The sequence below is a fragment of the Achroia grisella genome, unplaced genomic scaffold (assembly GCF_030625045.1).
Source record: "Achroia grisella isolate CSIRO2021 unplaced genomic scaffold, CSIRO_AGI_Agris_v1 utg540, whole genome shotgun sequence".
Lineage (NCBI taxonomy): Eukaryota > Metazoa > Arthropoda > Insecta > Lepidoptera > Pyralidae > Achroia > Achroia grisella.
Window position 1 is genome coordinate 996,151 of NW_026712925.1, and position 19,389 is coordinate 1,015,539.

General features: G+C 29.8%; 1 protein-coding gene across 2 annotated transcripts in view; it reads right to left on the reverse strand.

The window, feature by feature from the left end:
- LOC131847552 (ETS-like protein pointed) overlaps positions 1-19,389 on the reverse strand; it is a 159,661-nt gene that overhangs the window by 110,286 nt on the left and 29,986 nt on the right. For both annotated transcript variants that reach the window (XM_059197133.1, XM_059197131.1), the window contains exons 2-3: positions 17,568-17,703; positions 5,684-5,804 (exon numbers count right to left, since the gene is read on the reverse strand). In XM_059197133.1, the coding sequence (XP_059053116.1) occupies positions 5,684-5,804; positions 17,568-17,693 (247 nt within the window). In that variant the 5' untranslated portion in view covers positions 17,694-17,703. The remainder of the gene's footprint in view (positions 1-5,683; positions 5,805-17,567; positions 17,704-19,389) is intronic.

The window sequence follows — 19,389 nt, forward strand, 5'->3', positions numbered from 1 at the left end:
GGCAACATGCGCGGGAAGTGGACACCGCAACATCCTGAGGTAACGTGTGGACACCACACTGACTTGTTTTTTATTTCTTTTTATTATTTTTATCATATTAAAATCTAGCAACTAGTTTCAACGCTCAAAGCTCAAATACTTGTAACATAAATTTCAGAAACCAATAATATATAATTTATAATATTTTTTTAAATAATTTTTATAATAATTTTCGTTCAATAGAATTAATCTTTATAAATAAACTTAATATACGCACTGTTGAATATTCATATATTTTTTTTATGATCGGGAAGAAAGAAGAATTCGGACTGAACCAAGAAATAGCCAGAGACTTAGAAGTTGCTCTTCAAAAGAAATATTATTCAACATTACATTTTTAATATTTTGTGATAAATATAAACTGCGAAATAGTATAATTAACAGAAATAAAGAAATATTTACTTGAGTAACAATAAATCAGACAATATAACAAATACTCGTCCTACATACACAAATAAACGAATATAATTATGTGAAGAAAATAAATATATACTGTAGATATAATATTGAGTGATAATTATAAAGATACATAAATAATGCGTGCGGCTACTGTTTAAAATCTCTCTGGCCATGAGTCACTTGGGTGTGCGAGATAGCGTCAAACAAATTGCTAACTAACAATGTTATAGTTAGTTGATACATGGCTGATACGATAACCGGCTACTGACCGTTTATTTTTATTATTATCATTATGATATGTGCTTGTCCATGGCTACACAATGTTTTATTATTTACGAAGTAGGTACATAAATTCACGGAATAAGCGATTTTTCCCTTTTTTATAAACAAGGTTTGTAGTAGAAGTACTATACTAAACCGAAAGCCTTAAAATTATGAAATTGGACCTTTGAACTAAGAAACAAACAAGAAATATGAAAACAAATTTAGATTTTTTCATAAATGAATTGATCATATGACTGCTATTTATATAAAGGGTATACAAATATTTTTTACAATACTTTACGTCCTTGAGAAAGTTCTTTAACTTCATTATATACCGTTTACGTCTAGACCTGTACAGATTTTTTTATATAGAACTTAAAACAGTTAACAAACTGTTTGAATAATGTTACATTTAAGTTAAAACTGTGGGTAAATTAAATTAAAAAATATAATGTAACAGGCGGTTAAGGTTAGATACCTATATGTCATATGTGTTGTATAATGATTTATTGCAAATGTCTTCAAGCATGTTTTGTTCCAATATTCCGTATAGGTATAGGTACTTACGTACATACAAGGGATGTGTAGTTTGTATATAGGGATACAAGTATGTGTAGGCAAGTATAACTGATAACGTTATTAATTGTTATAGCATCGTAGATATAATTAGTGCATAAAATAGTAGCAATAGGTTTGAAGTCTTCGTTTGTATTATTGTATACTTATAAGCAACAATACATTACACGGACCACCTGAAATTAAGTTGGAACTGCAGCTGTACACATGAACAGCACTAGACTCATCACGCTATCATATGACGCCCATGAATGTAGTCACGTACTGTCATCCCAGAGGACTAAGATGTTATGTCCTTATCTTATAATTTAAACCTTGAACCGTAACATAGCTTACAAAGCAAGCTGTTCTGCAACTGAATTGTACGAACAATATCGAATATTGCAGTATTTTTAAAATCCTACTTTTATAGACATTATAATAAATACTTTGTGGTATAATTTCGATCGGCGAATATCTAAGACACAATAATCAAAGTGGGCAATGTGCCGAGACCAGACGAAATGATTCAGTACTTGTGGATATTGCATTCATATACACTTATACAAGTAGATTCAGTCATGCATTGGCTGCAATGCCATGTATTTGTAAGCATTTATTGTATTATTTATTGCAATGAAAATATTTTAAAACAAATATAGTAGACATTTTTTAGAATAGAATAGAAATAATCTTTATTTAAATAAACTTAATACAAGCATTTTTTAATATTTATATTTTTTTATTCTACCACTCCTTCAGAACGCAGACTTATCACAAGGAGAACGAGTAAGAAACTTGTGTGTTGCTCTTTTAAATAAATATTGAATGGAAGAATAATGAATGGGAAACATTTTAATACATAAATGGATACAATGAGGATCACGACTTAATTTCTATATCGTCGGGTGAATAAAAACTAAATGTTGACTGTAGATTTTTTATGTTTACACTATATATAGTATTCTACGAATAGGTAACTGTTAGAAAACAATGTTAAGCCGTATTTTTTTTTTACATTTAGTAGGTGTAGCTATATTGTGTATTAAATTTATATCTTACATAGTATAAAACAAAGTCGCTGTCGCTGTCTGTCCGTCCCTATGAATACTTAAATCTTTAATACTACGGATTTTGTAGAGGTTTTTTTAATAGATAGAGTGATTCAAGAGGAAGGTTTATATATATAATACATGTACACTCGTGCGAAGCCGAGGCGAGTAGCTAGTAAGTATATAAAATATTTCGTGGTAATTATATACTCATATGTATGGTTGTGAAGTTACATGTTTTACGGTAATATAAATGTTTTCTATAATAATCAAATTAAAGTATAAAAACAGGTTGCGTCATTTTGTTATTTAAGTAATCAAAATTTACTTAGATAAGTCAAGTAGGTAACAGATGTATATTATGAGAGAATTCACTGCATAGTAAATATCACCTTCAGACTAAACACAAATGCAACGTGTGCGCTCTCGGTAGTAGTGCACATTATGCCTTGTTCCCACGTCGAATACAGACAGACACACAAAACAATGGGCCCGTATACACAGCAGCCCACCCGGGAGAGTGCACACACTTTCAAGTTTTCAACGTGATGAGTTCATTATACTTGCGACAAATATAATTAGATGTGAAAAGAAACTGAACGAACGTACCTACCTAAGATATATCTATGGAGAAGGTTTTATTATGATGTTCTAAAGGAATCTATGTCACGCATCAGCGGGAGGGGGTCGACAAAGTGTGATAAGGGGTAGAAGGAGTTTTAAGATTTATAATATCACTTTTCAATTTACGAAATTTGAACTATTTAAGAAAATCTTTAAGAAACCTATTTGTTAAAATTGAATAAAACTGCAAAATATATGACGTTACATAGCTACGCTAGGGAGTGCTACAGTTGTGATATGTTGTGACAGGGACGTCCATCCCCGTCCCGTCCATGACTCCGTTCAAATAATCACGAAAATAAAAATTCAATAAATGAACTAAATATTTAAATTATTAGTTTTACGGTCGTAATTAATTTACATGTAACAATGTCTTGTTAACTGGTTAGTAATTATTGATACACGATGTAAGTGGAAGCACGACGGTAATCAATGAATTTTAACACATTAACAATAGCTTTAGGTTTTTTATAATATATGTAGAGGTTCGTATCGATTTTAAATTTGGTAAATATTTATACAAATTAAAATTTTTCCGATATAATTTCTGTATATATGAATATTACATTTAAACTTGTTATCTTGAATATTTTCGAGTTCTTAACCTTAAAGAATATAAATAATGTAGAGCCGTAGTATAATAATAAAGCAAGTACTTAAACAATTTGGTAACTGTATATATAACTGTAAATATCAATATAACAAATATCAGTAATATTATTAAGTATAATCTAAATCATTTGTCAATCAAAGGTATTGCTAAGAATTCACATTAATACGAGTATTCGTAATATTATAATATGTTGTATGCATAGTATGTACTGCACTAAATGGATTCATTACGTGTAGGGGAAGTTCCATCTATTTTCACCGATACAAAGTGGGTTATGGAAGCATCAGTCCTGAAACTGCACCATCCTAACGAGGATGCGGCGCATTATCCTATTCGGGCTTCGACTATTTGCTAATCATCAGTGTTCGCCGGTGCTTTGTAACCATCAACCAAATGAAGGTGTCGTTTGATTGTCGGTTTAGTCTTAGTGTCATATGTACGATATAAGTTATACATAGATATACGATTCGATGAATTAGACTTTTATGCTTTTTGGATATAACAGAATAAAACTTATAAGAATGGTGTATTTTAGAAGTTAATACAAGAAACTGACTTCTAAAAAAGTGTACTGTAGGTAAAGACATATGATAGTTAATTATTACATTGTCAACTGATTGATATAAATAGGTATACGAGCTAATTCAATTAAAATTAGATAATGTTCAAGTAATAGGGGTCAGTATCGTCTTATATATTTTTTGACTGATTTTATAAGCAAGTTGTACTTTCTGATCGCTATCGCGTTATCCCTTACATCTCAAGGTCTGCTATCTAATCATTGAGTTACAAAGAAACTGTTGCTGTTTTACATAATGCGTGAGCGTTGGTATGGTTGTTTTTTTTTGCAAAAGGAGCTTGGAGTGTTGAACTTGCGTTTTTACTCTGACAAGTCAAAGAAAAAAAAATTATTCATATAGGACCTTTCGGGCTCTTAGGTAAGCCTTATTTTTTATTTTTTCACGGTGGTTAAGTGATTTAGCGCACTGTTTTACTTCCTATGGTCGATGTTTCGATTCCCCTTGGAAATAAGTTTAAAAACTGAAATTTTACAATTACGAAATTTATGTTCATAGTCGTAATTGTATAATTTAATAAGGTATAAAGTTATTTGAATTTCTTAAATTAACTTGGTAATAAACAATATAATGTTTATTACCAAGTATATAATTTAAAAAAACTTAAAAAATATGTTTTAATCCTATTATTTTTATAAAAAAGATATACTATGTGTCTGTTCTGTATATGTATAATGTCCTGTTATTTTTAGTTGGCATAAATCTGTTACCGGCACGTGCAGAAAATGTACCTACAGGATGGCAGGACGGCCACTTCGGAGTCCGGACACCGGGGGCTTCCTCTCCTCCAAGTGATTTAGTGAGAGGGTGATCTAATGGATGCGATGATTGGAACATTCAACCTTCACGCTTGTTAGGGGAGATTATGAGGAACATCGCTGTATTTGTACGGTAGGTGATTTTTTAGGGTTCCTTAATCTAATAGCTAATTTGGATCATTTATAATAATATCATATTTATTTGCCTGTAAAACCGTGAAATAGTGTCCTATCACAGGCAAATAAATAGTTTTGTATTTTTAGGTTTTTTTTTAATTTTGCTAGCTTGTTTCATTTATTGGGAGTTATATAAAGTATTGAAAAGTACGAGTATACTATCGCACATAACTATAATTTAAAAAGTGCAAGGCTGTAAAACATTGCGGTAATATACTCAGTGTACTGTCTCATTAGAAAAACAAAATATATTAACATAAAAGAATTAAAGAAAAATATTAAAAAATCAACATTAGAATATCGTCTCGTATCGACGGCCAGAGATATATTTTAACAGAAACTTCTTTATAATGATACAACCTTTTATATTTATTTGTTTCTACAATGTGGGTTGTAGTTGTAATTTACGTATAATGTAGGTGTTAGCTGACTCGCTAAACTTTGAGTTACATTTTTTACAACATTTTGCATTACTGCTCTACTCCAGGCCATAGCCTTCCTCTATAAATTGACTATCTAACCCTAAATATTTTTTCAATTCGAAATTCCGAGATTAGAGCGTTTAACCAAAAAGACAAACTTTTACGCCTTTTTATATAATAAAATAAAGATATAATCACATACCTAGTGAAGCCTCAGGGTCCGACAGGTCGGAGAGTGATGGCACCTTCTGCATCGCTCTGGGCTCTTCTGCCTCTGGAGGCTCACTCTTGATGCTCTCAGCAATGCCGCCACCCTCATCGCACTAAGGAAAAAAAACGACATCATTTAGACTGTGAATTAAAACACATAGTAAGAAGTTTGCTTACAAATGTAATTCTAGATCTTTTGTTGCTTGGTTAGTATTGTGAAGCACTTGAATTATGAATAGTATAAAGAGGAAAGATTTGATTAGATTTTTTATTTTTAACGAGTAAATTCAATAAATATTTAAAGATTAAAAAAATCATATGTATAAAGTAATAAGATAGAGTAATTAATATTCAGACGGGTTGTATTTTATTAATAAAAACAATAAAGATTCTAAAATATTTTTATCGTTACGAAGCAATAAGGGTCGCAATAATAAATAATCTAATATTAGCGGTAATATTATAAATTTGAATGTGTCTATCTACATAGTTATTACCTTTTCTCTAGTAGATCTTAATAAAATTTGAAATCAAGGTGCACTGCAGCACATAGATCGTTGTTTTTTGCAATATACATATCATTTCGCTGAATATTGCAGTAATTACAGAAAATAAATTGGTCTTTGTGTAAAATAGATTTATTAAGATTAATAATTAATTTATGTTATGTTTATAAATTAACAAGACTTTCATATTTATAGCTAGGGCTTTGGATCACACATACATTATCTTATTATACGCATGCTTTGTTTTCAATAGACAAATATACATTCGTTATAATGTGAGGTTGTATGAAAGATCGTTACCAGATCGTCAGTATGCGGCTCGCATACGAAGGTCCGCTTCCGTTCGCCTGGACATGTCTCGATTGAAAATATTTAACATTAAGACAGTGAGGGATGTTAATACGATGTAACTCACACACCCATCTTCTATCATAAATTTAAACAATACACCAATGGTAATGACATTCTCGCGGTTATTCGTTTGGTCATCTTTGGCAATTTGTTTTTCGTTTATAGCAATGCGCAGAAAATAAAATTTTTAAATTGTAATATCTTAGGCAGCGAATTACAGGAGACAGGAGGTATGACATTTTAGTGGCCATTATAATGGCAACGCTTGAGTAGTATCACGGGTGCCCAATGATAACGTGATAACGTGATGTCCATATCGCTGTTTATGGATATAGGTGAAGATACCGCTTAGCACTATAATGTGGGTCGTCAGCTTGTTCTAGTATCTTAAAAAAATATAGACAGTAATATAAATTGTTTTTCTGCAGATCTCCTTTCCAAATAATATGTTCTAATTAAACTTAAAATCATGGAAGTTAAAAAACAACGATTTGGTATAACAAAGTTTTAAATTACAAAAAATATTATTTAAGATCAGTCTCTTAAATAATAAAATAATTTGATAATAATTAATAACAATAATAATAAAATATGGTAACCATGGAATAATTAAATAATGGAATAATGTAAACTTTGTTTTATAACCGTTTACAAAACGATGCTTAATTGCCACCATTGTGATATATAATTGTTTTAATACTTTTGTTTTAATATATAAATAGCACTAATTAATAAAGGCAAAAATTAAATAGATATGAGAGTTAGTTGTGTAAAAAAATATATTAGTTACAGTGTTGTGAACAGGCCAGTCCCTACAAGCAGCACCCGTTCAACTAATCTTCTCATAAGGACACCATATATGTAGTTCATATTTGATTGGGACGAGGGGCCCGTGATTCGATTTTGACAACTTTATTGGGCAATATTGATATGCTTTGTGATTAGGCGTGTACTATTACTGCAGTTGAAGGGTCATCTAAAGTATGACAACGATAATTGATGCTGTAAGTTGACTTATGCGTTTGAAAACTAACCTGATCTATCTACAATAAACTTGTGATATCATCTTCTCATTATAATTATTATTTAATAAAAAAACTTTCCAGATCATTAGGGCAATGAAATTATATAAATTAAAAACTTTTTATTTTCCCTGTCTCAGAAAATATAATTACATAAAGTAACCTTTTTAACCACCACAAATGTAAAAACATATCTTTACAATAAACAAGGCACAGAGGTAACACTAGGCAGCCTTACTGCTGAATCGCGATGATGGTAATGTTAGACAGTACCAGTCAGGAGGAAAGGAAGCAAGTGAAGAGTGATTTTCTTATACTAAAATAATAAAATAAAATACAATACAATATACAATAATTTTTATATGAGAAGTAATTTTATTTATTATGAACTAGCATATTTATACCTGACTTGTATAGTTAGGTATAAATATGCATATGCGTATCATATGCATGACATAATTTTTCAATTTGCGTCTAAATTCATAAAAGTGTAAAGGGTGTGAAAAGATCGTGTTGCAACAAATAACGTTAAATGTACCTTATATTGTTAAGATATAACTTCTTACAAAAAATCTAAGTAACAATTGCGGGAATGAATAATGAATTTCTCAGTCAATGATGCAGAGGCGACGATTAACCCGTAAACGGGATATTTCTGTTCGGGTCGTGTAGGGTCGCCCTCACCCCAGTCATGAACGTGATTATCTATATTGAAGGGCACGAACCCAATTTACTTACTTATTGCCCTGTTTGACGATTGACATTCAATTTGTTACTACTAAATAAAAGATAAGTCAATCATTGTGTTATTTTTTTATTTACATTATTTACACATTTATGCTACAACGGATGTGAGGTAATAGAAATATTAAGAACATTCTACTTTTTAGCTTTTACTAGAGTTATTACTTTTTAATTCACAAGAATTATCTTCTATTCTTTTCTATTCATTATTGTTTTTAGTTATTTCTTTTGAAATAATCTTTTCATTTGAAATATAACTTATAACAAATATGGTCGATTTTATTATAAGAAAAAGAATCGTGAAACAATCTTCTAAACCATTAATAAAATCAATTAACAAATCGGGAACTGTATATTGTATAAAAATTATGTTGACATGATGTTATTGTATAATATTGTTATTACAGATATAAGGACAAATTACTAGGGTATCGTTTGGAGTAGTCGCTAGACCATAAAGAAGGGAATGCTTATCTTTGAGTGGTGAGATTATTAGACGAGAGTGGGGCGGTACCTTTGTAATTGCAAGAATTGTATAGGTATTATTATTTATAAATAAACGACAAAGTAACGGTTGATAATATACCTTATCTTAAAATTTCGTTGTACTTAACTGTTATATTTATTTGCGCCTACATATATAGATGACTACGTTCTACTTTTTTTGGACTGATTGCAAAAAGGATCTTTATCCGCAATAGGTAGTACCATTTATTGTGAGAATATTTATCTTTACCTACATTGATTTAAGTATGATATATTTAAATTTAATATAGTAACTATTTAATATAAAATACTTAACTATATCTAAAATTAAGCCAAGTCTATACCAGTACTGGATTTTCGGAAGACCTTTTCTTTAAAGTGTCACAAATTACAGTTAGGACTAAGCGTGATACAACAGATTAAAATAATATTTAAAAAAGTATTTTTATTTAGAAATGTATTTGGAAATGTCCTACAAGGATGTAGATAATATATTGGTGATGTTAATTGTCTATTTGTCGCTCAACTCTGAGACCCAAACGTATGCGACAGCTCGATCTTGTCTCACTATATCACCCGTTTCCACTTTTTAACGCTTCATAATTTATTGGCTTCTGTTCAAGACTGGATCATAATAAATTATTCTTAAAATTATCTATATCTATCAGTTACTGATTCATCTGGTTTGGGATAAAATGTTCAAAGTTTAGTGCCTCTAGGTAATATATATTGTTGTTGCAGATGTCAGTTTTTTACGTTATTGAAATTGCAAATAACCTTATGGCCTACCAGATGGTAAGTGGTAACCATTGCCTATATACATGAACAGCATTACAGACATCACGTTATCATGTGCCCCGTGATACTAATGCGTTTCCATTCCAGAGAACTACGATGTCGTGCATATTATCCAATAATTTCATTTTTATATTTAGTATTATACTATACATGTTAATGTGAGAAAAGTATAATTTTAATATAATTTTATACAGTGGGAGAATTTAATTATTGGTTGATTCTAATAATTTTTGTGCTAACAAAAAAACATTAAAGGGATTCGCACGATACAAATTTTATCTAATACATAAATAAATTATATATAATACATCACTTTCTTTGATAGTGATTTTTTGTAAGTAACATAGCTAAGATTAAAAATAGTTTTTCAGTTATTCTGGTTAAAGCGGTAACACTACAACTATTTATTAAAAAAAACGTTAATAATTGTATATGTATGTATAATTCCCAAGAGGGCCCACTAACAAGTCTATATAAAAACAAAATAGTACAAATATTTCAAAAAATTATGATAGTTGACAAGTTGCCAGCAGCAATTATAGTGAATTAAATTATTTTTAAATAGGATTAACTACTCTTTACTATTGTCCAGAATCAGAAACAACTCTGATATGCCGTATATACATATTTTTTAATTTTAAAGTGTAATCAACGCAACTGTGTGCTATATTTACAAAACAACTTTGTTCTAATAACAGTTAGTGGACGCTATCGAGTCATCAAGGTAACTACATGATTTTCAAATAATTTCGTTTAACTTTTCTTCTTTACATGAGTTTCAAATAAAAAAAATATATATTTTCATCTTCCTAACTTTAAACTAAATTTTATTGTATCTATATCACTCTTTAAATTTTATAAAAAAATTAGTAAATTATACTTGCGTCAAGTCAACGAAAGACTCATTATCACAATGAAGCTTTAAGTTATATTATAGGTAGGTACTTTCTATATACATCATTATGGTAGAAGAAAAAACATTATTACAGAAAAAAACTAACATCAATCTAAAGAATGTAATCAATTTATTAGAAATGTAATTAACAGTAGGTTCAGTAGTGATATAAGTGATTTTTCTATGTAAAAACCAGACAATGAGAATCTGACGGGAAAAATTACGCAATCTTCAAATATCTTATAATATATTCAGAAATATTCAAAATTAAGAATTCAATTCATGTGACAGCAACATGTACGGCACCAGAAAAATATATTTATTTTAAAATTCAAATATTACGACCAATGTTTGAGATCAGAAGAGTCATATTAATTTAATGATGTATTATATCCCTAGTATATTACCTAATTTAGAAAGAAAAATCACGACAAATCTGTCACATCCTGGATGGGGACGTAACTATAGTTCCTTTAATTAGGGACCGGATATCGCATAGCTTGTGCCTGTCCTAATGAGACACGCTTGGACTGGTCCAATAACGATAGTAATTTACACATAACAATAATTACATTTTCTTATTTTTGAAAATTCTTACCATATCAGGGCAAAGAGAAATAAGATTTGTAAAAAAATACCATAATCGATATATAGTTAATAACAGACCACAAAGTGCTTAAATTAGCAATTTAAAAAATATCATCACAATAAGTAGTCACAGAAAAGTACACATTAAAATAAATAACAATTGTCACGGGTCTATAAAAGATATTTCAAAATTTAAGATAATATCGTATTGAAAAATTCCAACTTCATTAGTCAAGTCGGTAATTTAACTGAAAATATCTTGTTCATATCAACGAATGCAATTGATGTTCAAGTGTCTACAAATATTTACTACTACTATAAACAATTTATTCAACCTAAGAATCTAACAGCACTATAACAAGAAAATGCATACGCATATTATGCTTATTTAGATAATTAGATTATAAACAAAGCAAATTGTAAAGGTAATAGCATAAAGTAGCAAGATTACGAAATCATCGATGGAAATCACTGAGTAATCTGTAACAAACGTAGATTATTGTTAGTGCGAACACGTGATCGAATAGTTTGTAATCGAATGTAATCGATAATATTATGCGAGTTCAGAACACAACATTATTTTGTGTTGATTTTGCTTAGTTGATGTTATATTACATTGAATTTCAGTAGAATTACCATCATTTATTTAAATGTTTTAACTACAAAGTAATTTATAAAAAAAATCGCAATGGTAAATATTTGCTTAGAAGATATTTAGATCTTTATTGTTAGTTTCTGAGGATATTGGAATTATACATAAATATGTACAAAATTGTATAAAGGACAGTGATTGTATATCTCACTCTGGAAACACTATCAAGGGGAATAACCTGGAATAATGTTTGTGTAACATCACTGTAACCTTAGACGCGGCATATAATACTGATGTACGTATTCTTTATCTAAGACTATAAACATATTAACATATAACATATTTCTATTGTAAAATAAACCTGCGATGTTGGGTTATACCAGAGAATAAAAAATGCAGACCACAAAATCCTAACAGAATAGTCCTCAGAGGACTCAACAGCACGGAATATCTATGTAGCAGAGCAGAGACAAAGAATGGTTATGATGAGTGGTCGAGGCGAATAAAGTTTCACTCTATATCCACGTGACGTTGTAACGGTTTAGTCGTGAAAAGGTAACGAACAGATAGCAAGATATAAATACATGAATTTTTAATATTAGTATGGATTGTTATGAGCGGTAAACATAGGAAGAGGGCGTGGTAGATTTCCGTCACTCTCTTTTTTTTATTTCTGTTATTGAAAAAATTTATTATTGAAATAATAGGGCCGCCACTAATCCACTTAATTCCAAATTAAGTATATTACATTTATTACTAAAGTAGTATTGTGAATATTTTATTGGTATTAAGAAGTAGAAACCATGGTATCTTTAAGTTGTCTCTACATGTCTCTGTCATCTCTGTATAAATAATACTGTGACGGGATGTCTCATTTTGTATATGTCCACAAACTTATATTACATGTACTATATCTGCGTCATGACAGTGAAAGATAAGGCAAGAAAGAATGTAGACATATTTAGATAATTATTGTACGTACTGATATACAAATAAGAGAATTTAAAAAAAGAATTTCGTCCAGTTGGCAAAGACAAAAATCGTACAATATTATTAACATTATTTGAAAATAATGTTTAATACCAAATTTGCCACTGGTTAGCTATCTCATTTTGGTTTAAAGAAAGTGTGCCATATTCCATAAAAAATATTTAAATCTAAGTACAAATATTATATATTTATTCTGTCTCTCACTAAATCGCTGAATTTAGTGAGAGACAGAGCCAAGCATCTTTTTAAGTATCCTTTTTATATTTCATTGCGCTTAGATATTGCAATGAAGTTACAGCCCTCCAGAATGACAATGCACAAGGGATACTACGTGTGTCACATAAAAAAGTGATTATCATTCCTGTCATAAAAAACAATTAAGGCACTGCAACATTATATTAATTTACAGTGCTTAGTTCTTGTTCTAATGCACTGTTAGAATTTTATATAAGATTTGGTACTGTAGATGTATTTACATACATCTTATGCCTTCATTCAATATTCAGCTGTCGTCGATTAGTGTACATAAATCAGATCGGTCTTATTCTTTATGGTGACACTTCACCGCCGAATAAAGGTGTCATAACTGTCGAGTTGGTCTTTATTTCACCCTGCCGGTTATTAACGGCCCACTCGTGCACCAACACGTATGATTTAATGATAGCTGTAATATATATATATATATGTTTGTGTAAGATATTTAAAACTTCATGGAATAATACCAGTTATTTATACCTATACATATTAAACTAATTGGATATTTTAAGAAATAAAGAAATATGATAGAATAGAAATATATTTTGACACTCTTATTCATAATAACGAAATTGTATTACTGTTATAAAGAAAGAGAACCGATATTGTGATGAAAAGAAAAATCCTTTAATAGGTATTATATTAATACACAGAAAAGCCCAAAGCAGGCCACTGGTCTTCTAAGAAACACATTGGAACTGTTGTAGTATATTACATTATCTTCTTAACTCCTTTGATTATAGATGGTACCGAAGAAGAGGTTTTTGTATACAGACGACTTTGTCAAAGTCCATACATTATGTATCTATACGTATTCATGAGCATTACATAAGATAAATTTGGAAACAATAGGCATTATTGTATACATTAAATTTCTAATTATTAATAAAATATCGGCACTTATACTTCCAATCAATTATTTCTATATAATCATTCGTTCGTAACGATTCTTTTTAAATAGAAAAAACACAAAGTACTGTCTAACCCATTCGTAAAAAGTCGTGTCGTTTTCCGTCGCAGTAAGCTAATGTCGAAACTCATTAGTGCAGCTTAGCGTCAGTGTCACGGGCAAGTTTAAAAATAAAATAAAAAATAAAAATAAAAAGGCGGTAACTTTGAAATAAGAACTCCGGTTTGTTTTCGATACTCGTGGCGTGGACCGTTGATTGATTGTTGCTGTACGGCGCCCCTTGACTGTATCAAACATAGATTTAGTGTGTTACTGAACCATCAAATGAACTATTTTAGATTGATTCAAATAACCGTGTTATATTTTATTTGAACTTACATTGCAAGCAAGTACTGTATTAATATTTAAAATTAAAATGCAGTTCTCATTCACATTAAAATTTGGCAGATAATAAACGAAATTAAACACGTATTTATATTCATAAAAAAATTAATTGTGATGCATCCATATTTATATGGTATATAAATATATGCAATACTAAAGTCGCATAGTTATATGATAATTAATATAATACAGCCACCTATTAAAAATCAATAAAAAAGAAACGTAAAAAGTTAAAAAAGAAATGTTAAAACAGCGATGAAATTTTAACTTCTTAAATTTTTCTTCTATTGTATTAGTTAACAAAATGAACGAATGACCATAAATAACATGTTTAGTAAGTAAATAACTTACTAAAGATGTTATTTATGGTAATTCGTACTAAAAATCAGAAAATTATATGAAATGTGCTATAGATATCGTTTTTTACTATTACAATAAAGAACCATATAACAACCAAACTCTTTTATAGTCTTTATCTTCATATATAACAAAACCGTAAAATTGTTATAAGCTGAAAATTATACGTTTGTATATTAAGGGTTCATGGTTAGTGTGTTAAGTGGTTGCAGGTTGTTAGGTGTATATACGGCCTCCTCACCGATTACGTTTTTTATAATAGTTGTTGTCAAAATTTGTTGTTTGATTGACATGTAAATATATTATTAGACAAAGTAAACGTATATATTATTTATTAGTAAACTCACCATCTCAACAAAAAAGAACCCCACCACAAACAGGATAAATAATTATGTTAACAAAGAGGATAAAATTCAAACGGGACAAATAATTATTTGCTAAAATTCTTGATATCTACAATTTACTAGTTATTTATTAATGAAATAAGATATAGCGTCGAAAATGTATATTATTTATTGGTATAATTTCATTTATTATCAATGTACGTCTACAAATGTACACGCACGAAACAGTGGACACAACTATTCTAGGACTTACTTATTTAAATCTAGAATGGTTTATAATCAGAATGCAATTAGCGGTTCTTTTTATTGAGACAACTACAAATGTTTCAATACTACTGTATGATGTTGTGTTGATGTATGACAGATAGAAACAAAGGCGGTGTCGCCGTATCAAAAAGGACGAGACAGTTGTACACGGTCCGGTAGCTTGCACATCCGGTGCACACCACACCCTACCATATGAGACCACTATATTTAAACATAAATAACTTTCAAATTATTACTAGAGACCCATTATGATTGTGTACTATAAAATGTCGCGTAAAGCAAAGGGGTGAACAATATTATTAATATTTAGCTAATGACCATTAGGTTAATCTGAAATAATGTATTCTTCAAATCAGGTTAGACATAATTCTCATTATTTCGTGTAATATTAGTGTACTTGTTACAAATAGTATATAGTTCATATTTACATTTTAATACATATTTTATATTTTTCACAATTACATTTAAGTAATGTTAACTTATTAGTAAATTCGTCTAAGAGTGTGTAGATGTGTTAGAAAATTTAATCTGTAGTATTATAAAATCTAGTGAGCAAAACAAAACCATCACATTATTTAATTGCAGAGAATTGAAGAAGAAGAAGGAAAATATGAAATTCAATTATTACCTGGTGAAAACTTCGTATTACACCATTATTTTACATTGTAAAAATTAAAAATTTTACAATGGCAGTTGATACCCACTACTTAATATTTTGCCAACAACACCTATTGAACCCGTTAGAGATTAACCGAAGTAGACTTTATAAAAAGTCGTCTGCATGGGTATGTGTACCTCAAACTCACCTTTTTCAGCAGTCATGCAGCATACTTTGTATGTTTGCTGTATTTCGGTAGAAAGGTCAGATTGTTCTATTCATGTACATCGCGACGGTAGCCTCTTACCATCAGGTGGACTATCAGCTTGTTTGCCAATCCAGTTTATAAAAAACGTAGCTAATTCTTTGAGAAAATGGACAATTTACTTAATGAGTTTACAATCTAGTTCATAGCAGTATAGAAGCAGACGTTTTACATCGGTCAAACCACTGAGTAGAAATGACATACCTATCATTATCCGTTCAATTACAGAGATGCATGTAGTGTTTACATGTTGGAAAACAGAACTGGATATACAACTTGCGACAATTATAGTTGTAATAAGGCGAGTAATAGGAAACACATAAACCCTGTTTTCATCAAATGTACTACTGGAGTAGTAGAAAGTACCTATTTAGTAGAAGTTATATAGAAATGGACGGTGAAGCCAGACCCGCTGTTTCATTCTTAAAATACAGAAATTATTTTATTTAAACGATAAATTTAAGAAGTTAAGAAAGAATAAGACTATAAAGTGTTACATATTCTTTTATACCCAAGTTGTGCGGAGGCTAGCGCAAAGTGCAATTCATAAGAGAAAGAATAAGTGAAGTAAAACCTGATTAATATTAAACTGTTTTGGCAATGTAATAGTGGGTAATATGTTCCGCGTAATTTGTAAATAAACTTATGTATTTATCACATTAATTTATATAAAGTACATATAAGGAATATATGTATTCTATTCTTAGCAATTTAATATCTACTTTACTATCGCTAAGTTAGCGATAGGTTGCTGTTTTATATAGAACTAGTCTTATCAGGTTTTCTAATGAATAAAGAGATGTAAAGTACATCTTAGGTTTCTAATACCTGAATTTCCGGTCGTTAGTTTGCAATGGTTAAGGGGAAGTATTGATCACAACCTGATGCATTTTCTACTAGGTTTCACTCAATAATAGATGGCATTATTATTATTCATCGTCATTCATCTATTTCAAGACCTTATTAAGGATCAGGAAGTTTAAAATACACGTATCATTTATATAACCGATGTCTACTGTCGATTTTTTAATTCGCGTAATAAAATGTGTACTGTATGAACTCTATCTATCTAATACAAAAGAAATAGTCATAATTAGTTGTTAAGCATATTTACTAATACAATTGTAAAGTTGGTTAACCCTGTTTACAGATAGATTTCAAACTCTGGTGGAAAGTTGAGTGCTTTTATATTTAATACAATAGCATCAACTAATCAAATGTTTTGATGTAATCCGGTGTTACTATAGTACATCTTTTTCATTAGAATATTCAATATTTATGACGGCATTCATAATTTAATATAATAAATATTTTATAAGGTACTTGAAAATAACTTAGAGCTTTTTTTATCTATGAGAGGTCATAATAAATTAATTGTTCATATTATTATTACAAATTGCAAAACAACTTTAATTGCATTTTGTATAGATATCTGCCTTACGACAGCAGATGGTCGGAAAATAGCAAGTCTATTTTCCGAGTTTTTCGTTAATGAATCTTGAAAGGTTTCATCTGATTACTAACCAAATCAAGTCTCAGACTGAAGGAGACATGCTTTCGCGGCGGTGGTGCGGCTGACATTGTTCCTTCGTAGAAGGCGGCCTCCTCAAGTCCATAGTCTGACTCGTTTTCTGCCCACTCCAGCTTCATGGCGCTGGGGCTGTAACAAATTAGCATTTTTAAAAAATCACATATATCTACAGGTACATCTTATTTTTCGGGATTTTTATAAAATGACAAAACCAACGTAAGATACACTTTATAAATAATTAATTCTTTATAGATTTGATTTCTAAATATCATCACCTATAGAAAGCCGCATTATCAAATTATTTCATTAATAAAACAAAATGTAGTTTTTACTATTATATAACTGTACCCGTGGAAAGCCGAGATTATTTTCTTTAGTAGTATTTGTGTATATTAACTTTTATGAAAAAAATATATGGATAAATAATATATTAATGATTTATGTATCTTTAGAATACGAATAACAACAAAACTAAAAAAAACTGAATCCTTATGTATGTGTACGCATCTATATGAAATCAACAATGACTCAATAGCAAATGACTATTAAGAATTAATTATAAGGACTACTTAAGAGAAATGAAAAGTAAAAAATATGTACATGAACATTCAGAAGCTTCTTTATATAGTAAAACTTCATAGCTCATCATGTTATAGACCATAGCATCTATGTACAGGCTACAATAGGGCTTCACTAACCGCAACCAAGAATGCTCTTAAATTACGAACTTGAAACGATATTGTTATTAAAGTCTATATTGCTGTCTAGCTTGTTTTGAACAAAAAAGTGAGCGATAGCGCTACTAGTTTTCGTGTCGAAAGCCAAGATCCGTTCCAGAATAGGGGATAAACCAGTTTTTCTTCTTCAAATGTATCAACTTGTTCTATGGGCGATTGTTTTTTATAAACTCCGTTGAAGGCTCGATTGATTTTCGCTTCTTGTCGATATTTGTAATTTATTTTGTTATCTAGCTAGATAGCTTCTGTTGGTCCGATATGTATTTATGTTTTGTGGTATAATTAGGCTGTTTTTTAATGATTTTTAATGTGTGTATGTGTGTTGTTTATTATCATCATTCACTCAATAACTTGGTCGTTTTGGAAAATAGCACTAACCAAATTTTTTTCTAGTGTAACCCGTATTAGATAACTTAAATTTATATTTTTAATTTTGCTTTAATCGTCGTGGTGTTTTATTACAACGGTAAAATTAAATTTCAATAAATTTTTGGTTATTAAAGCTTGTTTTTTTACATATGCCTTTATTAAGAATATTTACCTATATATAATTGTCAACATAAAATGAAATACAGATTATTTAAAACCATTTTATTACAAGCTATAATATATACCTAATTATTGAGTTCTAGTTAATTATCTGATATAATTATATAAATTACGTTTTATCTGCATTTCGATCGGATTACAACTGTAGCAGCTTATCACAGCGTGTGTGGCCTGCATTAGTTTGAAAGGTAAGTACTAATTGTAGGAAATATTGAGTAATATCCAAATATAGACGGAGTTGTGTGATAAATGATTAGCGAATTGTAATCAGTTTTAGTTTTACTGTTGTTTGTTGTGATATCAAATTGTATTATTATCATTTCTACGTAAAATAAATATACCATACATTACAGATAAGAGAATTATCAAACTAAGTACAATGAAAAATACCCAAAGCATTCTATTAGAAAAATAAATTCTCGGGGGAGCCTGTAACCCCTAAAGAACGCGTCCCCAGGTGGCGGATCGGGGAATGCTCGTTGGTGTTAGAAATAACACTAAAGGGTAAGAGGGAAATAAAATACCTCTC